At 35.4% G+C, this 27,270-nt stretch overlaps 1 protein-coding gene across 1 annotated transcript; it reads right to left on the bottom strand.

The window, feature by feature from the left end:
• Positions 1 to 554: 554 nt before the first annotated feature.
• LOC103994034 (protein HAPLESS 2) lies at positions 555 to 27,076 on the bottom strand. Its single transcript, XM_009414299.3, has 18 exons — positions 26,747 to 27,076; positions 26,517 to 26,660; positions 23,620 to 23,708; positions 22,483 to 22,522; positions 20,746 to 20,803; positions 20,606 to 20,666; positions 17,587 to 17,665; positions 14,402 to 14,536; positions 12,384 to 12,578; positions 11,215 to 11,295; positions 11,009 to 11,109; positions 7,294 to 7,411; positions 7,019 to 7,051; positions 6,142 to 6,235; positions 5,920 to 6,008; positions 3,201 to 3,319; positions 1,244 to 1,344; positions 555 to 1,161 (listed from the first exon to the last, which is right to left on the bottom strand). The coding sequence occupies exons 1-18, from the start codon at positions 27,074 to 27,076 to the stop codon at positions 629 to 631; spliced, it is 2,400 nt and encodes a 799-aa protein (XP_009412574.2). The 3' UTR covers positions 555 to 628.
• Positions 27,077 to 27,270: the final 194 nt, after the last annotated feature.

Here is a 27,270-nt window from a genome sequence, read left to right as displayed (position 1 = left end):
CCATTAGGCCATGGGAAAAACGCTGAACCGTAGCGAAGGGGGATGATTCCCGTGACGGTCCAGTTGCTGATCTCTTGCCGTCAGATCTCCATCGGACGGGGGTGGGCTGGGATCGATTCGACCGTTTGGGGGGCAGTAACGCTTTTTTAGTCAATGTGACCGTTGGGGAATCAGGGGCGGTGCACGGATCGAATCGAAGCGGGTGACCGCACCGCGGGAGGAAGCTTCTTAGGCCGGCGGGGGTCGCATGTGATCAGCCCGTGGACGTGCGATCCGTGAAGGATCAGCTGCAGGGGCCGTAACTTGTCGACCACTCTGAGATGATATGGAAGTCTGACGCGTGGGATTTCCAGCGTCGGGTTGGGTTGTTACGGTGTGCCATGGTTGAGACAGTTCAGCTGACGGGAAGTCTAAAACTAGGGTTCTGTATTTGTACGAAGACATGTTTTCCTTGAGGGAGCGAGTGAGTATAGATCAGGAGATAGAACGTGTGCTTGCTTTCCTAGCAAACAAAAAACAGGTTATACGTTGTCTCCGTATTCATGGCTTAGACATTTTGATTTCAATAGCTTCTTCACCAAAAGAAAGGAGTTGGCATTGTGAATACCTAATACAAGAAAGAAACCGGTTACATATAGTTCCAAAGATCCTTATCGTGCTTCGCATGCGAGTTTGCTCCATGCAGCTGACGATAGACATGTTTGTGCCTCGAATCTTTCTCATCACTGCATCTGGTTATCTTGCGCTTCATATCTCCCATCTCCGTGGATATCGGCCGGTTTTTGTTGGACTTGTGGGTTTGAGCAAGGTAACTTTCGCTATGTTTGTGCTTGTGCCTCACTTTATGAAGATGGAGATGAGTGTCGTGTTTAAGGTGAGAGCGATCATTTTCTGCCAAGCCAAGATGGATATGTTTGTGGGGTACACGATGACTGTGACTGCTTTTTGGCTTCTTTCCATCGTGTGAAGGAATTGGCTTGTGCTTGTGGTGCACATCCCGGCCAGTTTCTTTCTGATGTCTAAGGCCAGGCTTCTTAACGTTTTTTGCATGCTTTGAATTGATTCTATTCCTTTTCTTTGTGCCTTTAAGTCGATCATCCCACCAATCATAGATTGGATCAAAAAATCCTTTTTGATGCAGTAGCCAGAGGAGCACAGTACCTGCAACTCTAAGATATGTTAATTTCGAAACATGCTCAGAATTGTGTTTAGAAACTGACCAGTCACTACAAAGGAAACGTACCTGTCGGGAGTGATGCAAGCAGTAGTCCAAACATCACTATCCAACTCACACAGACATATTGTACGTGGCAACTGAAATCGAAGAAACTTTGACATTTACTTCTGCGCCAAATGAAAGATTTTGAAGTCATACTTGGCACTATTAGGATAAGATACAGAGAAGCATGCTACTAATCATGTACTACCAACGAAATTATCTGGCTTCATTCATTAATCTGAAAGAGATTATATGCCTGCAATAGGAAAATGACTGACCTTGATTGACATCATTTTTATGGTTGCATTCGTGTATACAAGTAGATAAATGCAGACATGTGATGATTATGGACAAACTTATTTCTATACTGTACCGTGCGGTAGATGAATCACAGCTTCTATGTGCCTCTAGATGAAGTAAATAAGCACTTTCTGATGATAGGATAAGAGGATATCAGGGATAAACAGATACTACACTACAACTACTGTGCTTTGAGGTATGCTACAAAAGACTTATCAAAGGTAAAAGACATGATAAAGCATGACATAAACATAAAAGACATGATACCTTCTTACAAAAGATATAGACACAAGTGATTTATCAAAGGTAAAAGGAAAAAAACAAAGATTCCCGAGGCTTTGATAAAGCATAATTCTCTATGCTTTTACAAAATAAAAATTTGGTGGGCAGCCTGAGTAATTCAATTATTCACCTCTTGTGGTCTAGCAGGCGTCTACTATGTTCAATGAAAATTATCACAGGTGAACCATTTTTTATCATAGTGACTGAGAACCATTTGCAGTCATTTTCTCAGCCTGTGCCACCAAGGCACCAACAATGTCTAACTAGCAATAGATTTCTTTACTGTTAAACATGAAGATATAAGATCATATGTTTGCTCCATCAGCACCATTTTACCTAATTAATTACCCAAGATCTCCTGCTACAGCAAATTCAATGCAAAATCCTTGATTCTACCAACTTATCAAAGTCAACGCACCTACTTTACCCACCCTCGCTTCTGCTCCTTTGATACCCTTTATTCTATGACTGTTGTTTCCATGACAAGTTATTAGTAGACACGGTCAACTAGTTGGCCCCAACCAATTTCTTATTGCTTTTCTGCCTATTACATCATTTTCTTACCTCAAGCTGCTGCCAACTCATCAAAACCACAATACCTATTTTTTGTCTAATAATATCAAGGGTAAAAATATGACAAGTCCAGAGAGGTCCTATAAGCACCAAAGTTTTAGAGGGCAAAGGAAAGATTAGCATGAATAAGTTGGAATGGTGGGATCTGGATTTATAAGAATAGATGAGTCTTTTTTTTTTTTTCAAAGGGTAGACAATGAAGACAGGATTTGATACCAAGGGCTTGCTATTACAGGCATTTACTAGCTAAGCTAGCTGACAACTTACTTAGCTAACTAGATAAAACTTATTGGCTCTTAAGCATAGATGGGTCGCCATAAGCAACAAAAACTAGAGTTACACAGTATGAAGTGCGAACAAAGGGAAGGAGCCCTTTCTAATGTCAAGGTGGCAAGTATGAGATTTTACCAAGGTCACATCTAGGCTGCTGAGTTCTTAGCCAATCTAAGATTCTTCCTGAGAAAAATTATATGTCCCAAAAATATATCTCCCTTAAAAGTATCTCCACCAAATGAGTGTAGATACATTACTGCACAGACCAGAAAATACTCTGCCATAATGCGTTCATGATTTCCTTGTGCACATAATAAAAGATGATTCTCTAATACTAACCTAGCGTATTTACCAATTAAGACTGAACTTTGAACAAGGCACAATATCTTGCATGTGTTGCTGCAAACACTGATTGTCTCATCAATTATATGGAGTAAAACCAAATATTGGAAGTAATGCCGTATATGATTCATATATTATGCTTAAGATAGGTCTTTAATTACGGACTAAAGCGACTGTGATTCTAAAATAATTTGATTGGACAGTTACACACCTACATGTTCTCCCAGTAAAAAAGTCGACCAAACCACTCCACATCATACTCCAGGCCCCTTTAATAGCTTCAAAGAAACTATTTATCTCATTCTTTTTCAATTCATCAGCAGGAACTATCTGCAACATTCTTAACAAATGAACTGAAAGAAGGTTGTTGAATAATGAGGATTTGGTATATGATAAAGATAAATAAAATAACATGTTATCAGCAAAAAATATGATAAACATCTTCAGAAAGATTAAAATTAGCTGGATAGATATGCTACCATCACTGATAGAAGACTGAGGCAACCAGGATAAAAATTTTAGGCTATAGATCCTGTTTGGAATACAATATTTGTAAATAAAATATGTTCTCCTACTACAATCAAGATCTAGATAGAACATTCATATTCGAAATCACTTGAGTAGTTACCAACAAATACAAGAAAAAATAAATCATGTTGAACTGTACTGAAACTAGAAGGTGCTGCCATATTTGATATCAAAAAGTCACTAACAAATAAAAACACTAAATCACATACCAAAAGTTGCTCAAAAATCACATTAAAAAACTAACTACAGTTTACATCATATTCTATACAAAAGTAAATACTTTTAGGTGGTATTTAGTAAATAATGTACAGTTTATATCATGTTTTAGCCATCATATTCTATAAAAGAGTAACCAACGTTCTGTTTCCAATCACATTCTCAATTTAATTTTGACTTATTAGTATATATCACAGTACCTGCCATGTTGGTACCAAACTAACATGAATCATGGAGCATGCCAGCAGCTTTTTCAGCACAAATTTTGGTTAAGCACTAGTATCAGAACATAGAATAACACAGTACATTACGCGGTAAGTACCAAGTATGCAACTAACCAGACAAACAGCAATATGGTGTGTCATATATGAACTTTCTATACAAATTCACTTTATTTAAGATACCATCAAGGCCAATAAAGCATGTAGGAAGATCGTCTTGTTAAATAGTTGACTAGTAGTTAGTTCCTATGTAATATATAGTCAACACAAAATTGTTACCTTCTTAAAGTAATTGGATTAATTTAGCACAACTACAAAAGAGATACGAGGATTAATTTATTCCTATCTCGAAGATGACAATTTTTAAATCCTTATCACATTCATGTGAGAAAGAATTGAGGTATAAATTCTGGCATCGGCGTGAAAGAAATATATTGAATGCAAAATAGAATCAGATCAAACTAATTATAGCATCCAAAAAATGCTGTCAATTGCACATTGCAAATCGGAAAGTGAAAGAAGAGAGATGAAGTACGAGATAAGGGAAAGGAAAAGAGCGTGGGGTAGATATCTGAAAATTCAACATAAGACAGGTATTGAAAAGGTTGGATGTCTCCAAGCAGACATCACAGTGATTGTGCATTATTATGCACAGTCAAGTGGTCAGTACTTCATTATAATATAAGTAACAAAGTATTTGACTACCTGTGATATATATGAACAAGAGTGTAATGCTGGCCTAGCACAACCTACCATGACAATAAGGCAGCATAGCACTGAAGCAGGCATAATCTGTCACAGTCCATACCTTTTTCCAGCTTAGAACTTAAAAAAATAACAAAAAGGATGACACTTTTTGTAGTTTTCTGCAACATATATTACTCATTAATGAATCTCATCAAAGGATAGGTCAAATAACAGTAGGATATGCCAATTCATAAGCTCTTAGGATAAGCTGTCTTTTTTTCTTTCAACAAGTATTTTTTTTATTGAAAACTTCTTTTCCCTTTTCCTTTTTCCTAAAAACTTTTTTTCCAATGGCACGCCAATCTTATTTACAATTAGTTGGCCAGCACTGTGATCGAGCCAAGATCTGAATCCTTGGTATTATAGATTTGTAGTTTATGAGATATGAGGTGTAATTTCCCAAATTACTTTGATTTGCTCTATAATAGATTTGTTTGAGGATGTTCAGAGTGGATGATGCTCTTGCACGTACAGTTAATCAGCTCTAATAGTACAACATGATTGAAACTTTTGTTTAGCTTCCAAGTGCACAAAGAATTGGTGAAACTGAACTGCTATCCTCGCTTTATGGTGATAGATATTGGGCTTCCTGGCTATCTCAAACCAATCAGACATATTCAAGTCCTAGTTAACTATTTTGGTTCCAAAATTTTTCAGTTGAATTTTCCTGATAAACATGGGTAGGTTTCATTATGCTACAAGTCTAATAAACAGGTTATGGATGCATTCTCTAGGGATATCCTATTTATATATGAAGCTAAGATACCTACGATTTTGTTTCTTTCCAAGGTCTTACATGCAAGCAAATTGAACTTCTCAAGTTCAATAACTGAAACGAACAACACAAACATATGCATGTGATAAATGCAATACTTATTAAAGAAACATAATTGATGTATGCCACTAGTAACTGTGATCAACATTCTTTCGGATTATATGTTTCTGGGAGAAAATAATATGATATTTTGTGGTCATCAAATCAGCCTCATAAAATCTATTTTCATCTGTCTAAAGATCATAATTTCACACTAAGATTTTAAAATCTAATTACACATATAATTAGCTTATTTTTCCGAAAGCAAAAAATAAATCTCATGACACAAGTAGAGACTGATGATCCACAAAACCAACTTCACAGCTGATTATCAGAAACTCAAAAATCGATATCTTCAGTGATAAATATGTCAAAAAAATATCAACTTCAAGGACTAAGAAGACCTGTGATCCATTTTCGAGAACAGTAGCAGTGGTAGTAAACTGGCATTCTGCTTGATCAAGTACACTAAAATCAGAACCCTTGAGTATAGCTGCACATGAGAAGAAATTTTCTTTAAAAAATACTAAAAATAATGATAAAAGAAAAAAAAAACAGTTTAAAGACAATAAATGAAGCAAATGTAAAAATGTTGGTCCCTTACAAATTGGACACTTACAACACACCTGCACACTGATATCTTGCAGCTTGATCTGTGGTTGGATATATGTAAAATGATCGAGTAACCTCTTCATCTGGTTTCAGTATAAAAAATTGTTCCTGCATGCATTGGACAGATCAATATCCACACCATTTGGAAAAGATAAATATTTTAATAATAAAGAGAAACAATTTAAAAGGAAGACAAAATGTAAGATAAGAGGAAAGGAAGAAGACAATTAGAAAAAGACAAAAGAAAAATAATTGAACACTTGTATAGACATGTTCAAAGTAGATATATAAATGACCATGTTGAAAGAGGCAGTTTAAAATATAATTAGTGGTGTGAATAAAAAGAAATTTGGCTACTCTTAATTTATATAGAAGTCAGTAGTGGAAAGAAAATACACATAACCAACCCCAAATAGATGGAACATTATGGCTCGTTGATATAGTTAGGCATCATAGTGAAAAACTAGCTAACGAGAACTATAGGTAGGAAAAAAAGAAATATTGAAAGATTATCTTTCTGACTCCAAATCTGATCACTCTAAATTTTAATGCTCTATAAACAGAAAAAGCTTGCAAAGAATCAATCCTTTTTGAAGAATATAGTAGGTTAGAATGATTAAAAATTTTAATTCACATGCAAATTTATCTAACATAAAAAGTAAATGAAAGATTCTCTAAATTTTTCAAAAGATACGATAACATACAGTTCAAATTTCAGTTTGATAACATATGTATTTTCCAAAGTATTTGGTGTTTTACATAAGACTAATGCAAAGTTTTCACTTCTTTAGGAAAGATGTTTTAAAGTTTTTTTAGCAACAAATATGCAAGAGTAGCACAAGTATGACAATGTAATTTGTAAACATGAAGGAATGAGCAAAATAAACTTACCGCCATGTAACTTACACCACTTAGACAGTGAAACTGCAAGATAATAAATAGTCAAAATTTAGAAGTAGAGGTCAAACTTAAAGTAATCCTATAGGCACTCTTTTAATTGTCCTCAACACATTCAAATTTATGGACTTTAAAAGTCAAATTTATCTATTATACAATAAATCAGAAGTCTCTCGGGTCAAATTACTCTAAGAGAGATTTTTTTTCTTAAGAAATAAGTATTATTATCTAGCAATCGATGCCAAGGGGTTGAGACTCAACAAACATACTGTTAAACTATAAGATGCTTCTAGTTCACCAATGTTCTTAGTTGTTATTGTCGCTGTGCCAAATTGTGATAGGGCTTCAAAAGTGGGGATTTTTATGCTTAAAATCTTTCCAGGGCTCCTGAAAGAAAACAATAATGCTATTAATTATAAATGATGTACTTTTTTCAAAATCATACACCAAACATAGAAATTTGACATGAAGTAGTGTAACTACTCTAGATATGGACAAAGACAAATAACATAATCAACAAAATTAGGATTACTAAATCGTAATTATATTAAAGGAATTACATAACCCATAATGCTAGTTAATATGTTTACAGTCTCAAGGCAAGCAAATGTATCACTAAAAATATTAGTCATAAGTAATTTATGCCAAATGCTAAAACTTTATTCTCTGTAGAATACCTGCATTAGAAGTAACAAAATGTTGAGAGCTTGCCCCATCAAAGAAAACATGAATGAAATTGTTGGCAACTACTCAAGATTTCTTCACAATTTTCTTCATCATGCTATTTCAATATGATGAACTTAAACTACTTCTACATGATATATCCATACAAAAACAAGGTTGAGTCCCCAGAACAAACCCATCCTTTCATATAATGTGTTGCTAGCTGAACTTTATATAGCACATATAAAGTGTTCAACAGGATCCATAACCACACCATTATTGCAGAGAACAAAAATCTTTTGGTCAGCCAATAGTACTATTTTTCAGTTTCTACTAGACTCATGGATACAGCCAAGTAACTCTGTTGTAACAGTGCTTGACATCTTTAAGTTAACTTGTTTCTGTTCGTAGGACATTAACTGTTGAACATCTTAGCAGTGTCAAACCTACTATACATGATAAGAACAAAACACAGGTCATAGGAGAAAACATATAACAGAAACATTTATAGTTTAATTATTTAATTATACCAGTGTCTATGTGTCATCTCAGGTTTTAGAGTTCCAATTATTGGTACATTAAGTGCTAAGAATGACTTGATATATGCATAAGATGGCTCAGTGCACAAGGCTAACCCAATAGAGGTCTAGGTAGGGTGCAACGGCGCCATTTTTCATAACTCAGAAGACAACTAAATACTATACACAATTTTTTATTGTATTATCTGCATGCTACCATGATACAAATAAAGTAAAAGTTAGCATGATACAGTAAAGTTGTAAACATATATATATATATATATATATATATATATATATATATATATATATATGTATGTATATATGTAAAACTAAAAATAAACTATGTTTTGATTGTGCACTTTGGAGGTCACAAACTATCACATCCTTAAGAATATGGATGATCATTCTAGATATGAGAATATAATATACTGTTATTGCTTAAGTTCTTGAAAATTTTAGATTGCTATGCCTTTAAAAGCAGAAGGTACTAGCTTTGGTATCTGTGGTTATGACAAATATAAGGCCTCTGAGATGATTAGACAACACGGCCTGACCAAGCTGGATTTTGGACTTATGTATGCCCTTGGAATCCATGAACATGCCAATTTGGTCCAAAACACCAAGGATCTTACAACAGGAACTTCCATCTACTTCCCAATCTCTGGAGGATCTAAATTGCCCTTTGCCAAACATGTAGGAGCATTCTAGGTTCCAAGAACCATCGATTTAGATTTTGCTCATATATGCCAGTATGAACCAGCATTTACTAGTCTGACGGGTGCCTAATATGCGGACCAAGAACATTCACCCAATTCAATTAGGTACCAGGCATACCACCTGGTAAACTTGTTTCAGGCAGTCAGCCTGGTAACTAGCTGATAAATACCAGGTGATAGGCTGACCCAACTTGTCCTACTCTTCATATATCTCAAGAGACCCCTTTCTTATCCTCAAGCAGCCTTGTTTTCTCTCTTGATTTTTTTCTTTGGTTCTCCTTCATATAACTCCCATTCTGCTTAGAATTTCTAAAGTATCTGGAGCTTACTCTCCTACTACTGTGTGAATTTCTTGAGAACCAACTTGGTATTTCTCCCATATCAAATAAATCAATTAGTTTCTATGTTTAACAATGAGTTTTGGATTAAATAAAGACAATTTTTAGTTTCAAAGCTTCAACATCACGTGTACTACACATTGATCTACTTCAATGCAAGTTAGATCAGCTACAATTCGGCCCAGATTCATGAGGATCTAGCATAATTCCATGCTCAGCCTCAACACAAGGTATGGGGTTTATCGATAATGCAATGATCCATTAGAAGACCAATATCAATCAATTAGTCCTTGCTAGAAACCACTAAGGTCGTAACTCCTTACGTGGCTTGGAATCAACAATTACCTCCATTTGGAAGTACTATGCCCAAAAAATTTCATAGGTTGTTCTATATATTAGTAACCTTACAGAACATCAATTGCCTACAAGCTGAATCCTTTTTCTCCACTAAATTGTTAAAGTGCTTAAACAAAAATACATCTCTAACCTACTCTTCAACTTATATAATGCAAGGTGAGATTAAGGAGCAAGACAACTTAATTACAAGCTATTCATCAACTGTGATGAGCTTTTCATTGCTGTTTGCTGAATCATTTTGAAGGAGAGAACAGATTAACCTCAACCAAGTTAGTAATGCTAAAGAGTACAAAAAGCTATTCTTCTTTTAGCTTGATATTAGGTGTTCGCTTCAATCTATGATGACAATTCCATTACTTATTTGATCTGTAGCTTCCAGGATCCACACCATTCTCCACTTTCCTAGTGATCCCACTTCATACTGGCCTTCTCAATGAAATTAGAAATTTAGAAGGGTAAACTTTTGTTCCTTTTTACTCGAAAAGAATTTTCATTTACATTTACTACTTAATTCTATGTTGATCCTTTGAGTAAAAGGGTAATATCTTCCATGTACATATGAAACAAGGTACAATAAACATTTTTATATCATAAAGTAATTAGCTCGATACATACATTTTTTGACATTTCTTCCATGCACTTCATTTTTTCCAGTGCTAGAAACATGCAGGGATGTATCCTTAAAACTGTAATCTAATAAATTTAGCGACACATCTATATGAAACAAGGTGCAATAAACATTTTTATATCATAAAGTATTTAGCTGGATGGATACAGAGTTTTGACATCTAGTTCTCCTTATGCACCATATAGTCCTAAGGTCATCATGTCCTTTTTCTATCTCAGTGTTTCTGACCATCTCTTCTTTGTCTTTTATCTTTTTCACCTGGAGGGTAGACCAGAACACAAAGCTGTTTCCAAAATGGGGTGTGGGAACAGGAGTGTCCATGAGCATTTCCCTCCTAAAAACCTAATTTGGACCAACATATATCTCATACAAAGACTGACTGATAAGGTTATTTCTAGACTAGAAGTCCTGAGCCACAAGTGATTTCTCAATAATTACCATCAATTGGAACCATCTGATTCACAACATGCAAATTTTACCAGCTCATTGTCAGCTTCTAGCTTTCTCAAGCACAACGTATGATTGTTTCTACTATGATGAGTATTTTAATAAATCAAAAGTCATACACAGCATAACTCTATTGAATCATTAATAAATCATTAATTACAAAGAATGATTGATTTAAATTGTTCTATATCATGTAATGGCATCGGAGACCATAAGCATCATTAAGTAGAATAAAATTATGCATGCAGTTTTTACAGATATTTATAGTTCAAGAACACACTGAACAAATAAGAGCATCAATAGCCAGCAGGTACCTTTGATAAACATATTCGATATCATCAGCACTCAGTTCTATCAATAAATTAGTGTTGAGAACCTCAGTTATGCCAACCGAGAATGTATGTGTCCCAGCATTCTGCATGAAGTAGATTATAGAATGTCAAGAGAATAGTAAGTGATTAGTTAGGAAAAGAATAGTATCTAAAAAAAAGTACAAATCAACTAGAAAAATAATCATAACTGGATGTTGATTTATCCTTTCAAACCTCCGTTCAACCATATACTGAGGTGGTTGGTTTCTTCCTATCCTGTTTTGGTCCGCCTGTTATAATAAGATAACCTTTAATCTTAAGTTTCATGAATCCAGATATAAACATTATCCATCAGATCAATGCAAGATAATAACAGTATCCATATCGCTTGGCATGGTTAAGTCCGTAATAGATAAAGATGAAGACTTTATATGCAAAGTAAGTGCAATTATCAGAAAGGATTTTGACACCAAAATCATGCAGGAGAATATAGCTAAAATAATTGAACATTGTCATTGCTCTCGAGCTTACTATGAAGCATTTCGAGACCCACAAATACTCATCACATAGTTGGAAGCTTGCTTAGATGGTTCAATAAGGTGGAATAATGGTTGAACTAAAGCTCCAAATAGCAATTAATGTTACTGACTAGAACTATAGGATTAAAAGAGGGTTGAGCATGTGTTGCATGCATTGGCTACAGTCATTTGAATATGGTGGCCATTTGGAGTTTGTCGGATGGTTCAAAAAACAAAGAAAGGTGGTAGAATTTAAGAGGAAAATTGTATTGTAAACCAGGAAACCAATAGTGACAAAAAGAGATGATAAAAGGCTGAAAAGGCGGCAGGATCTCAGCATGGTTTGACAGGCACTCAATGCTATAAAGCAAGAAGTAAAAGCTGTTGTTATTGCCTTATTGGTAGTTAGGACTATCAGTTTCCTGGTTGAGATGCTATAAAGCAAGAACAAAAAGCTTTGTGGTGCAATATGCAGATGACAGGATAGTGGAAACTTAAGGTCTGTTGATTACATACGAGAAAGATTGGGCTAAAGATTGGACAGGTAGAGATAGCCAATTAGCATGGAGAAAAAAGAAAAAAAGAAGAAAACAGTAATGAGAGAAGAAAAGGAAGGAAAGAACGAGAAAGAGAGGATTTTCCCACTGTGACATCCAAATGTGGGAAATAACTTAAATGACTACCACAAAAGGATGCCCAAAAGATATAGTTCTTTAACAATAAACTAAACATATACTTAAAGCATCATGAGCAAGTAATTATCCCAATTTCTAGAAATTAGTGACCAAGAGTTGTATTCATCAAACACGTAACCAACCATTTTAAAGAAATAGTAGTGCATATAATTCAACATCACTTACTTCCCAAAAATGCCACAGTTGATTATGCAAGCAACTCCAATATGGGGAAGAGCAAAAGGTAGGCTGGTTCCTGTAAGCTTCATAACTAACACCAATTTTATTGCATTCCAGACCATCTAATGAGAACCTCACTCTCTCCAACAGCATCCACCTTGAGAAGTTCTGTCCAAGATTTTCTGGTTGACCAGGAGGACCCTAGCAATATGAGACAACTTATAGCAAGCAAATAAGGTAAACATTCCAGAATAAGATATCAAAGTATAATGTCAGTTACAGATACATATTCTTTTAATTGTGATGGTAAAGAAACAATTTCCAGGATCATTTATATTATCATAGTATACAACAATTTAAATATAACTGTGATAGTCAGAAACAATTTCCAGACTCATTTCTATTATGATAATATACAACAATTTAGAATAAGTATCGTCATCCAAGTTGGACAAGTAAAAGCTCTGGAACTTAGATGTAAAGCATATTTGAAGAGCACAGAAGAGCTTTAGGTTAGTAATCCCTGGCATGCCTACTAAATCCTGTTACCATACTTCTTGCCATATAGTTTCACATCGATTAACTAATGCACTCTTCATTTGTCCAAGCTCTCATAGATATATGCATGATATCACAAATCTCCTTCCACAAACTGTATCTATGCCAGCTGGCAAAAATATAACCCCATAAAATGAATTCACCCAATGATGACAAAGTCCACCAAAGCTACAAAGATACCCCACTCACTCCATAGGTGCCTCCTCTTTCCTTGCATTGCATCTTTGAAACCCTAAGTGTAGCCAAGAAAAAAGTCGGGATCAGTTTGAGCCACTACAGGTGGAGGTTGATTCATTGGAGTCATTTAGTTGGACCAGTTAATTTTTGAATTGGTCCCACAATAATATTTAAGCAAAGATGGGTACAACATGTCCTCAACCCAGTCTAGTTATAAACGGATATCAATCAAGTAGCTTGCTTCAAGGTTCGTAATTTCGTACCGTACCGACATATAGTATGATATGAGCATATCTCTCGGTATGCTCTGGTATACCTATATATATATATATATATATATATATATATATATATATAATAATAATAATAATATTATTATTATTATTATTAAAAAAAGGTGATATCATCGAGGTGACGACGCCTCGTTTCTTCTCCCCACGAAGCCTCAGCAGCTTCTTCTCCCAACGCGGATGAGGAGAAGAAGCCGACGACGCCGAGGCCTCATTGCCTTAGACAAAGAGGAGGCAACATCTCATCTGTGATGTCCGACAAGGTAGAGCGACAACGGATCAGGATCGTCGATGGAGAGCGACGTCGGATCTCCAGGTTCTTCCTTTTCTTCTCACTCTTCTTCCTTCTCCCTCAGCTAATATTGCCCGGTAGCGAGCGACAACGGTCGAAATCGATTGTTACCGACTGATTTCGGGCGGTAACAGGGCGGAAATAACCCCAATCGATGGTACCGTCCAGTAGCAGGCAGTCCACGTACCGATCTGCTGGTGGACCGGTACGTACCGCCCGGTGCCGGCGGTATCATTCAAAATTAAAATCCTTGGTTTGCTTGCTACACATCAATACTTCTTTCCTTAAACAGAATATTTCAAGAGATGAAACAATAGTAAATTGCATGAACTTCTTATCTAGTATGGTTTGCCACTCCACATTCTGATCATATGTAGTAAGCGTGCCACTGGGACAGCAAGGGTTTTTGTGATACCATGTTTACTTCAAAGTGCAATGGCACATATTATTCGCTCTCATCTATTATTGAACTAAATATTCAACCCACATGAATTGGCACAATTTAAAATGATGATGACGAGAATGGAGGCATAAACTGGGGAATAAAGAAGTCAAGTAGATGGAATAAGAAAAAGGATGAGAAAGATTCAAGTGCAAACAGGTGCTTAAGTAAAAATTTTAGTCACTTCTTTTCTCCGAAACTAAACCTGATGTACAAGATATCAATAACCATACAGTGAACATAATTCATGACATATATCACATACCGATCTTGGTATCACAAGATAAAAGTCCTCAAAAGATGGGAGACTTGTATATCCAACAAAATCACCAATTAGATTTACTCTCAAAAACTTGTCATTAGAGAGTACAGTTCTATTTTCAGGACCAACAATCACTTCCTGCAAAAACACCAATATACAATTTAACCTCAACTTGTAGCTAATACTACACTTAATTCCTTAAAGCGGTAAAGATTACACATGTTTATTCAGAACTCAACACTATAGCATTAAATCAGACAATTCCATATGGACCATGCACATGTATAAACCATTGACCCCATCAAATTTTGACAATCATAAGAAGAATGCATAAGATAGAGAGTCAATTTTCCAAAAAAGAAGAAGAATGCATAAGATAGAGAGTCAATTTTCCAAGACAACTTAAAGTATTAAAATTTTCCAAGACAACTAAAAATATTATGAAATCCTATTTTGAAGTAATTAAAAATGAGAAAAATCATCAAATTCCCTATTGTTGATAATTCTGTATTAAAACTTTTAGACTATAAATTTAATAAAAAGTTAAAAACAATCAGCTTTATGTGACATCAATTTTGAGAGGGACGAAAATTAATATATCTTATCCAACCAGACATGCAGGATAACTTTGACGGCTCATAAAAATATTATTTGTTTTTGGATTGACAAGTCATTTTGTGTTCCACATATGTGCTAATTAATGGTGTAAACAAAGTGTTAGAGATGAAAAATATGGTCATCCCATACAAGCATTGATGTTTGAGATCAGGAAAATGGTCTCCTAGTACATATAATTTTTTTTCAGCACACTTGAGGAAATTAGTGTTTCCTAGATGGGTCTGTACCCTTCAAAGATCACAAAGCCAATCGGCACATGCCAACACAAATGGAAACATGTCCTGTCAAAAGGGTATTAACATATGCCATGTCAATCCATGCCGGTGCTACCAACCAAGGAATGCTGTTTCAGACCTGTATCGGTGACGTAGTCTAACCAGTATGTACCAGTCGATATCTATAGCTATATAGCTAAGCCAATGCTTGGTCTGTTGCCTAGTACATGAGCATAGCTAGCAACTAGCACATCACCGAGTCAATGCATTCAGAAATGTATTGACACAACCTAATGCCCCCAAATAGCAATGCTTAATTCATTTATTAATTCAAGCAATGGAATCCAGATATATTTCAGGGAACATGTTAGATTCATTGTTCTATTTTAAGCAAAGATAAGTGATACCTATTGGTTAATTTCATTGCTAATGAATTAAAAATCAGTAAACAAGAGCCAGCTTTAAAGATCATGTAAGAATGTGTCTAACAAGTTTCCCATAACCATAAAATTCACCAAGGACCAGATTTCATTATTTTTACTATTAGTAATGCATGAAATTACTAGTCATACATAAGATCTTTATGTTGTATGTTATTTGCTCAGATATTGTTTTGATTATGTATGGTTAACTCTAAACTTGAGATACACAAACTTTAAAAAGTAAGGTTTTTAGCCTAAGTAGGTCTAAGATAAATCATGAAATACAGTTTAAGCATGCCAAGAGAACCAACGGCATAGTTGAATGGATGAACAAGAATAGGTATATTTCATCTATTATTCAACAAGGTGAGATTGATAAAGATATTTGTTCACATAATACAAGCAGGGTAATTAAAGTTAAAATCACATTGAGAGTTCCATATAATTGGCATTTGCCTCTTAGGTCAAAAGAAAATTTTATAAGACATTGTAAAGTTAGCGATACAATACAGATCAAAATACTGGACAATTAAGAAATAACATGTATAAAAATTTCAATAATAAAGATGAGAATGTTGAGTATGTGTGGAGTTTCTAGAAACAATTAAATGAGAAATGTTTTCATTTGTGAACAATTAAGTGCAAGGAGAACTAAGAAATGTTTATTGAAAACAAGAAAAGAGATTCAATTCCTCTTAACTTAACAAAGGATAGTATACTACCTTAAAACGAAATCAACACTGGGAAAAGTCCCTGTAGGCAACCTCAAAAAGTCACCTTTTTTATAAATGTGGTTGATTGTTTCAAATGGGTGACCACACTTAACTAAGACATCCTAAATTAACTTTAAGAACAACCCACGTAAAAAAAAAGCTGCTCTCTTTGGCAAAATTTATTTCCCAATCACAAAAAAACAATAGCAACACCCCTCACACCCCTTGGACTTATTTCCATTGTTCCAATATACATTAATTTGTTACCTGAAAATGTTCATGTTTGCATTGTTTGATTGCAAACGTGTGCATTGGTAATGGTTTAATAATGACCTGCACAAAGCTCATAGACTAGACTAATGATATTTCTAAGATTTAACAAACACATCTGCAAATTATTATTTGCCTCTCATTGAGATATTTCAACACCTCTTACTAGTTCAAACATTACAACTCTTCCAATAAATAAATTTAAATTCACAAACTGTTCAAAACATATTTAAGAACAAAATTCAATTCGGGTCAGTTATTAGGGAATAATAAAATATGCCTTACTAATCACTACCTAAAAATTTTTGCTTGGACAAACTATTAAGATTGCTAAGAACTATTTATGTTAAACTAAGCAGGGTTTGCGAAATTGGGTCAAGCCCCAGAACACAGAAATCTTTGCATTACCCAAATAAAGATTACACCTGATCAGATTTATTAAACAGCCAAAATTATCAGGTCTAGGAGTTGCAGTCCTTTGCATAACATTTAATAGCCAAATTATGCTATATAATATCCAATTTTCAGTCCATAATGCTAAAATTCTGAATAATGCCTTTAAGTTTCACTTTTCAATATATCACTCTTATTTACAATCTCCTCAAGGAAAGTTATATGCTACATCATAAAATGGAAAAGGTACACTGTGAAATATGAATCAGAAATGGTTCTTCATTGAGCACTTGTTGATGAAATTTTCATATGTTATTTTTTAATAACTTTAATCTCGATGACTATTGTAGAACTAAATATGATCATATTTGTTGAAAAGTACAAAAATTACCAACAGATATTTCAGTGAACAATAACACCTAACAGCATCATATTGAATTACATGCACAGAAATGTAAAAGAGCACCAAAGAATGAAATACAACTGTGTAAGGAATGTGCCAAAATAATGTAAGCCTTAATCACCAAACCAGTAGAAGGTGCTCCTGAGGAACCCACCGAAAGTGAAGAACCTTTCTTAACTTCAATACGAATACTAAAGCCGAGCGATCTCTTCCCAATGCCAAAAATATGAAACCTTGCAGGTAAATTGTTTTACTTGGAGTTAAACATTGAACATTGCAAAATGGGGTAAATCAAAACCTCAATGATAATTTATCCATTTATAAGTCGACCTTCAAGTTTCCTATTTTATGTCAAATGAATCATAAGCAGTATGAAGCAATTGTCCTGACTCCTGATAATTTGTTTATTTGACAGCTAGGTCTGTGGTGTAATATCTTTCACCAAAGCCATGGAAACTTGGTATTATACATCACTAGGACAAGATTTTTTTTCTTTTTACCACTATGACAAGTTATTACAGTACTTTCAGGTGAATCCATGACAGTTCTAATATTTTTCCTTTTACAACTAGAAGTTACAATAGTACTTTAAAGCAGGGTTTTTTAAACCAAACTGTACCACCCGGTAACAATGCTCCAACACAAAAACTTGCTTCCTTTTCTTTGCCCTTTTCACAGAAAGAGAGAGGGAGAGAGAGAGAGGAGAACAGGCAACAAATTGAGCGTGATATGGAGAAGGAAGAGTCAAGAATGGAGAGGCTTCCGGAGCTCTGCATCGCTTACGCCATTTCCCTTACATCGCCCCGGGAGGCGTGCCACTTATCCACCGTCTCGACCACCTTCCATGCCATCGCGACCTCTAGGACCGCTTCCTACCTGCTGCTTGAAGAAGCCCTCGTGGAAGAAGAAGCTGCCTCCCTCCGACCTCGACTCCTCCGCTTCTGGTCCCGTCGCACCCCTATCGTAGCGACACCGTCGGATGATGGAACTCGACCCATCACCGCCTTTGTAAATCACCCTGTTTCGGTGACTGAGGATGGCTGTTCGTCATCGCTCATTTTTACTGAGACAGATAGTAAGAGGTTAAAGGGTTTTATGCCCTCTTTTTTTTTTTTAGGTATACCGCTCGGCATTCTGTATCGTATTGTACCAAGCAAACACCGGTATGATATGATATTAAAAATCTTGCTTTAAAGCAGTGCCATCGTACAATGGTATATTGTTTAGTACGGGTCGTACATATTGATCTGATAGGGGATCAATATGTAGACCACTCTGTACTAGGTGGTATATACTAAAAGGTTTTGTATTGCCTGATATGAGCCTATATTACTCGATAATAATCGGATTTCAACTATTATCAATAAACGACTCAAATTTGACCCTTTCCAATAGTCAGATCCATTTGGCCCTTTTCACTCTCTTAAACTCTTATACTCTTTCAATCTCTTTCTCACTCACTTCTTTCTCTCACTCACATTTACACTCTCCTAAAATTTCACAAAGATACAGTTTGTGGATTAGATCAAACTTGGAAGGCTAATTAAGGAGGATTAACACTTAAGTTAGAGGAAGAACTCTCCAATCAAAAATATATAAATAGCATCTCAATCGCATTCAGCGACTAACTCGATCCAAAGACATGGCAGCGACATAGACAATGATGCCTCAACCAACGATAGCAACGACGTCGAGGACTCGATGGTCTCATATGCAAATTTGAGAGTGGTGCATAAACCGAGGAGCAGTATTTTACATATGCCACCGAAGATTCAGATCATAGACCTCAACATGATAGTTGGTCATTCTTCTCCGAGCAATAGTACAGCGATCGATCTCATGATATGGGGCAGCAGATTAGTGGCAAAAGTAAAATTTTCGATACTCTCTATGCTCCGCACTAATATATGTCACAATCATACTTGCCTCAAGAACCACCTCGGACATGTATGGTTCACAACGAACAAACTATGACCATCACTATATTGATGCACCAATGGCATACGGTGCTTCAATATACTATGTCGTGGAATCAATTTTAAGATTGGGTTTGACAAACATATTAAATTGATACAGATATATAGGATCGAGAACCTCAATCCATCGCCCGTGAAGTCCTGTCATTTTTTTTGCTAGAATCAGGCAACGTCGCCTCGTTTATATATATATATATATATATATATATATATATATATATATATATAAAGATTATATATATTTATATGTATATATTTTTTATAAAAGGCGACGTCGCATCGCCTCGGCGATGTCGCCTTTTCCTTCTCCCACGCGGGGCGATGTCGTTGAGGTGACGCGATGTCGCCTCGTTTATTTTTATATATATATCTGTACTGTACCATGTACCGAGTGGTACGCTAGGGCGTACCGAGCGATACATCTAATTTAGGTGTAAAACCCTCCGAAAATACCTGAAATAAAAAAAAAGGTTAGGATAGAGTTTTTAAGTTAGAAATAAATATAGTAATAGCATAAGTTTAGCAAAATCAATGTAAATTAGGTAAGAATAGTATCACATATCTTTTTCGGGCTTTGAAGAATATCTTGTGCAAGGTTCATATTTCAGTCCATTATGGATTGTCCTTATGTAAACATACCTGTTGATTAGAAAGTTTTTCCTCTTAATATTCCCAAATCAGCCTCGATTCAATTCATAAATCGTTGTTTTGTAGAGTTTAGGAGAGCACAAATGTGAGAAAAAAAGAGTTTGAGATAGTTTAAGAGAGTATGAGAATATAATAGAGTGAAATAGGGGAGAAGAAGGGTTTAAATACTATGAGAAAGGGCTCCAATGGTCAATTTGACCGTTGGAGCACTGTATCACTGTTACCAAGCGGTTTTAAATATTTCTTCCTCTTACTGTAGCAATGTAGCACTATAGCATGTTCCGTCCGGTAACGAGCGGTCCGCGTACCGATATGCCATCGGACCGGTATGTACTGCCCGTACCAGGCAGTACTATTCAAAATTGCATACCTTGGTATGTACCATACTATCGGTCAACCGGTACATTAGTTCAAACTTCAAGCTAGTAAGGCGAACCTTGCTTTAAAGTTAATCTATGATAATTTTAATATCTAAAACATGCTAGATATAATCTAAAGATATTAAGGGTGTATAAGGTTTAAAAAAAAAAGAAGCTACAGTAGGCATACCAATCACCTAGGAACCGGAGACAGTGAGCAGTATTGGCCTTCCCTTTCATCAACTTATCAACTGTTCAAATATGTCAAAGCATTGTCAATAGCAACCAACATAAACTAAATGGAGAAGTGCCACACATTTCAATACTTACATAAGTTCCCACAAGAGGATGGAACACGATGTTGCGATCCACATGGACAACAAATTGGCTATCACAAAAGAGAACAAATTCATAAAACATAGTTCTTTGCACTATTGTATTAATCAATATGATAGATAGAAATTAGGCACAAATTGTGTGTAAACTTCAAGGGAAATGAATATATTCTTATAATCTACAAGATCCCTTGAAATGAACAAGAATCTATCAGGGCAACATATAGATTGAATTCCATATGTAAATTTAAAAATCCAGACAAAACATGAGAAACATGTCACTATGCATAGATGAACATGGCAAACAATGATGGTGGCTAATTCAAATTATGAACTAGTTCAAACTTCAATCACAGGGGAAGAAAATTCAAAAGCAAGAGAGACAATTCCTTATGAAGATGAAATCAGTCATGTAGAACCTTAGAAGATCATGATCATAAATGTATTATATAAGAAAAGCATCAAGCACTCAACCACTGTAGCAAAAGCTTTCTTACTTTAGGACATCTTTAAATGACTTCGCAACCAAGATGTCTAAATGACTTGATAGTATACCTTCAAGCAGTTGCATCTCTTTGGCAACAGAATATCCACTTATTAATTTGCATTCCTAGCACAAGTGCCCCTAAACCTCGAAGAGGTGGACGTATTACAAAAAAGGATTACAAGTTACCATATATTAAGAAATAAGGATTATAAGCTACCACAGGGCCTTCAATACTGTCCCTGTATATCACATGCCAAAGCAAAATAGTTACTCTCAATGGTACCACATTATTTCTTACTCACAGCGACAAGGATAGAATCGCTATCAACTCAGAGAACATCTTATGTTGCTTCTGTTGCATATCACAACAATTATTAGACATGTTATGTCTTCACAATCTAACCCAAAGACTTACAAGCCAAAAACAGACAATATACTAAAGTTGGCATCTACCACATAGCTCAAAATACTTGAGTACAAGTTACTAATAGACCCATCTAGTGTTAAGACAACATCATCTCCCAGTCACTGTGGAATGGCTTATCACAAGCTCCCACACTACAAGGCCTGATGCCTTTGTCATGGCATAGTTCATAGTGCATCAATGCATCTTATCATTCAAGACTTCAAAATCTTGATGCAGCTATGGCAACTCCACATCATGGCATACCCATTGCACTAACGATGGATAGCCATTTCCTTCAAGATTAATCAATCCACATATTCATAACCTAGGTACATTTTGGTACCACATCTACTATGACTCAACCAAATAGCTAATTGCCCAAACTACTAGTAAACAATTAATTAGTCATGAATCCAAATATAAAACCATATTTTCTCTCAATGTGATGGGGTTATCAGTTATCACAACGTAGGTGTATCAGGTGCTCATGACAGTCAAAACAAAACCATCTCTCAATGTGGGATTTCACATATATTGATTGTAATGAAAATCCAGTCTATATTAAAACCACCATTATGTGAACACACTATCCATCAACTTTTGAAGCAATTAATTAAACAATCAATGGTTCATTTCATCTGTTAATATAAAGTTGTTTGAAAATGCTGCTACGAAAGTGGCCCATTTCTTTTGTTCATTGCCTACCTAATAGATGAATGATTTCCTTTGTTAGTTTATCTATCTAATGGGCAATGTCAATTTTCTATGATTAAGCTTGCACTAAAGTGAAATAATATTTTATCAACAAATAGTTAAGAGATGAGAGAATGATGCCTGACCTGAGTATGCTCGATAATATGACCATTTTGATCCCGCAACCTAGCAAATATAGTAAATATAATAATTACCAATCTATAGTACCCAAAAGAAAAAAGAATACCAATTGAGGTAACTTACTAAATATCCTAAGTTTAGAGAGTTGTAAGTCGCAAGGAGTAAGAATCATTAGGGATCTGCAAAATAATACTGTGCTGGCTGTCAAAGAAAGAGCAGCCTAGTGCAGGAGGTTCTTACCAACGTTGAAGGAGATCAATACATGCAGAGTTACCATTCTTTCAAGCAGAGAGGCAGTTATAGTGACTCAAAGACTAGTCATCCAATGCACAAATGATAAACTTACAATGGTGCTAAAATTACACTCAAAATAAGTTCCATGCTCAGAATAAGTTAATTGTTATGCTATGCTGGTTCTCATTTTACTTATTTTTGTGTTTTAGTTCAACAAAAAGTTGTATACCATTGGAATTTGTTAAAAAACATTATTGTTCATGGGTATTATTCATCCTGCAGCACTGTGCTATGTAACAAATAAAATATAGGACAACTTAAAAATTTAAATTATTTAGAGTCAAACTTGCACAAAAAAAAAGGAAATTTAGATTTGAAGTTAATAGAGTGTGAGTCCATGCGGAGGCTGCATAGATCTTGTGCAACAAAGTCACATGGCCATATCCACATAAGCAATCACATGAAACAAACCATGGGACAATGTAAACTGCAATTTCAAAGGAGTTGGTTTTTAGGCATGTTCAACAAACCTAAATATGGCACCAATCTTATACAGTTGGCACTACTGCACTAGTTCATAACTGATAATAAAATTTTGTTTAAACACCAAGCACAGCTGTAATTATCCCATGTTGATGGCAAAAGCTTATATCATAATAACAACAAATACAGATTTTAAAAAAATATATCATAAAAGCAAAAAATCATGAAGCAATTTTTTTTTCCAATGTGATAAAGACAATATCCAACCAAAAAGGATGAACAAAAATAAATGTGATAAAATATTAGATTATTGGTCTTGCTCAATTAGTGCATAAAATCTTTCAAAAAAGATAAAAATAATTATGCACCTACATGATCAACAAGGCATACAGTAATACCATTAAATAAAGAATTTGACTGCTCACCTTTCACAAAATTTAACGACTTTTGCGCTAGCATCTGGTTTGCATTTACGTGTTTTGACATAGAATTCTTCTGGTTTATAAGGAACATCCTAGAAGAGGAAAAAAAAAACAGCCCTCAGGTTTACATAGAAGCCAGTTGAATTGTATCAACTTTAGCATGATATCCTATGTTAGAATCATTTGCAATCACTTGACTTTAGAGTAAACATTTGAATCTACTAGTATGTATCCAAGAACACTCACTTCTATTGCAATATAAATTTTTGGCTGAGAATGACAAAATTAGAATCTGTAGTCAATATGAATTTTTGGCTGAGAACGACAAAATTTCAATCTGTAGTATGTATACAAGAACACTCACCAGATATCATAACATCATTCTCTGGAACATTTTAGGTCCAATGTTCACATGGTGCATTGCGCAGAAAGGGCCTACCATAAATTAAGAGAAAATAGATGGGATCTAATCCTCTTGTTCTTGCATGTACTTGAATTATACGACATCAGACCTCTCCCAACTTGGTTATTATCATATAAGTTCCAGAAAATTTGAATCCACAGGAAGCTCCAAAATTGGTTATTATAATTTTATTTTTATCTTTCATATTTGGATTAGATATGAACCAAAATAAATAAAAAATTTGATATCAAGGGCGAGGTTTGCTGCAGGGGAAGCAAATTAATGCAGCCATTTAATTAGAGTTCTTAAATGAAGTCAAGACAAAACAGTGTCACTACCTAAAATATCTAGCAATAAGACTGGTATGGACTGCCGAAAACCCTCAATTTTTTAGCAAGGGTAAATCTATGTCATGGATCACACTGTTCCCACGTGTCCAGAAAAACCCTAGACCAATCTTTTTTTTCTTTTAGAGGACAAATATTTTCACGCCTGAGGCTTCTTCTTTGTGAATGCATCACGCTACCAAAACTTGCATCTTCTTCCTAGTTTTGGAAGTAGAAGACAATAACAGCCCCTACGATGCTAGCAATAACACAAAAGAGGCATCCATCTGCTGGCTAATTGTTGCTAGGAGAAGGGAAAAAAAGGTAGAACAAGGAAGAGGAGGAGAAGAAGAGCAGGGGATTTTTTCCTCCATTATTCAATGAATTCTGAATGGAACATTCTACATAGAAATATAGGTCGATGATGGGAACATAGTGTCCTAACCAGCATTTGATATTATCGATCTAAACTCCTTATGATTTAAATAGAAAAGCATCATCTAATTAGGCAATCGGATGTGTATACGAAAGATCATATAGAATAGTTCTAGAAATCATGTATTCAAACAGTGGTCCTTTATTTTGGGGGATACTAGGTGGTACAAATCAGTAGACCTCACTGTACATTGATACCATACTGGTTTGGTAGATTATAGAAACAGGTATTCATTCAGTCGTGATTTAATCCTTGCTAAAAATATCAGTTTTTGTGGAGAAAACAGGCATCGTGAACTTGACTAACAATACCTGATTTTCAGGGCTATTTAGCTTAGTTATCTGTAATATTCTTTTACCACAATCTCTTCTCTCATTTCTCCATCTGTCAATTATCTTTTCTTTTGCTTCATGATCATTGTAATAGCATTCCTTCTGGCATGTACAAGCAGAAAGCAAGGAAAATTGTTCAGTATTATTTTCTTTATTTTTCCTCCTTATTGTTATCCTTCATGAAGGCAACAATTTCAAATAATATTTTATGTTCACATAAGAAACATGTTTGTTCTTCTAAAAGCTGCAATCCCATGTCACCCGTCATGTAGACTCTGTCAGTTAGTTACAGAACCATGTCCATGCGTTTAAACAACAAATTATAAATGAATAGCACAACTAAGTAGAAATATATCAAAACAAGTAACAAATTAGTGTATCAATCAAATTAAATATTTAAGCTACACAACAAAAAGGAAATATATCAAAACAAGTAACAAATCAACGTAGCAATCAAGGTAAAGATTTGAATTACTTCAAAAATAAAGGGTACAGCTGCTCACATTAGACAAATCCGAAGTCATACTTCCTGAAAGCTCCTCTAATATCAATATGGAAAAGAAAAAGCTTGGTCTTAGAGAACACTAGGTTAACATGGAATCCACAATGAGAATAAAATTTTACTAATAAATCATAATACATGCAAATTCAGATCTGTGGTTTTCAGTTGTTTAGAGCCAGCGAGAGAAATCCTAAACCAATTATAATACTTAAAGAACAAGTCTCAGCATATACTATTTATTGCACGTATGACACTTAGGTCAACTACAAACTTACTAAAAACCTTTCCCAAACTGAATCAATTCCATGACTGACCCAAAATCAGAACCATAAGCCAAATTCCTAATTTCAATACAATACCAATTGATATCGATCAAGCTTTTCATTTGTATCCTATCTACCTAACAACAACTTGTAAATTCATTTTGAAGATCTAAAGAAGATACCAAAAGAGTTTGTTATACAACTAACACTTGTAGGATATATGTTTCAACATTTTGATATTCGACTACGGTCAATGTTCCAATTTGATGTATCTTAATTTAATTCAAAATAAAACGAAATAAAAAATAATGTTTTCATGGATTGAATGGGTTTTGTTAAATTAAAAATGCATCGAGTAAAGTATATTGCCATCATTCTAAACTTAGTCAATTGTAAGTCAATCAAATGGATGAGCATATCCAATTTTTCTAAGCATTAGGAACTTGTTATCCATAGTCATGCCCATTGGCTATCCAAGAGAAAAGATAAGCTGTAGAATAGATTTGTTAGAACAGGCAACTGATGCAAACCAAGTAAAAAGCATAGGCTCCACCAAGAACCTTACATCATAAGTAGAGAAATAAAGTCCGTAACGCTACTGAATATCCACAGTAAGTGACAGCGTCTACAGTCCATACCCTGATGTATATTAATTCATAAACTGCATATGCAGCCGACTTCTTGATCGTGATAATCGGTGGCGACCTAATGGTCTGCATGTGTTGTGTATCATTCTCCTCCACCTCCACCAATTCTGCAACGATCGAAGCCTCCCCTCCGCTCTGGAATACGCAAGACAACCCAAATCACACTTTGCACACAGTTTAACTGAACTTAACGGGCGCGAAAAATGGAAAGGGGCGTTTACGGATCCGCTGGGGACGGCCATATTGAGGACGATCTTCTTCTCGCAGTCGACACTATCGGAGCCGGACGCCTTGATGCACCTCTCGAGCTTGGATTTAGAAAGGATCTCCACGGCCACAGTAGCAAGAGGAAGTGGCGCGAGGACGGCGAGGCAGAGGCGGAAGAGCAGAGGAATCGCCGGGGACCATCGTCGCTGCCGCTTCATCAATCGGGAGAGAGAGAGAGAGAGAGAGAGAGAGAGAGGATTCGTCGTGGGTAACAACCGCCTGCCCGCGCCCCTTCCCGGTTTAAAAAGCGGGACGGAGAGTGGGCCCGACATCATTGCACTCATTGTGGCGCCTCTTCTCCAACTTGCTTAATCACCATCCTCATCACCGTTTATAACGCAAATAGGTCATCAAGTTAAGCAAACATGATCACTTTTAAATGCCGACCATCCGATCGACACTTTACCATTCTGATCAAAGAGTAGGGTGGTCTGATATCAACATGCCAAATTTCCTATTATTTTATTTAATGGCATCA

The sequence above is a fragment of the Musa acuminata genome, chromosome BXJ1-1, assembly GCF_036884655.1.
Source record: "Musa acuminata AAA Group cultivar baxijiao chromosome BXJ1-1, Cavendish_Baxijiao_AAA, whole genome shotgun sequence".
NCBI classification, from domain to species: domain Eukaryota; kingdom Viridiplantae; phylum Streptophyta; class Magnoliopsida; order Zingiberales; family Musaceae; genus Musa; species Musa acuminata.
This window is presented reverse-complemented; position numbering and strand designations above follow the sequence as displayed.

Bases quoted from the DNA above. Each gene is read 5' to 3' on its own strand.
- LOC103994034 (XM_009414299.3), bottom strand. From the start codon at position 27,076: ATGAGTGCAATGATGTCGGGCCCACTCTCCGTCCCGCTTTTTAAACCG. The intron at 23,709-26,516 runs GTATGGACTGTA...TTCCTCTTCTAG, and splicing joins ATGAATTAATATACATCAGG to GATGTTCCTTATAAACCAGA. The intron at 14,537-17,586 runs GTGGGTTCCTCA...GTGTTTTTGCAG, and splicing joins AGAAAGGTTCTTCACTTTCG to GAAGTGATTGTTGGTCCTGA.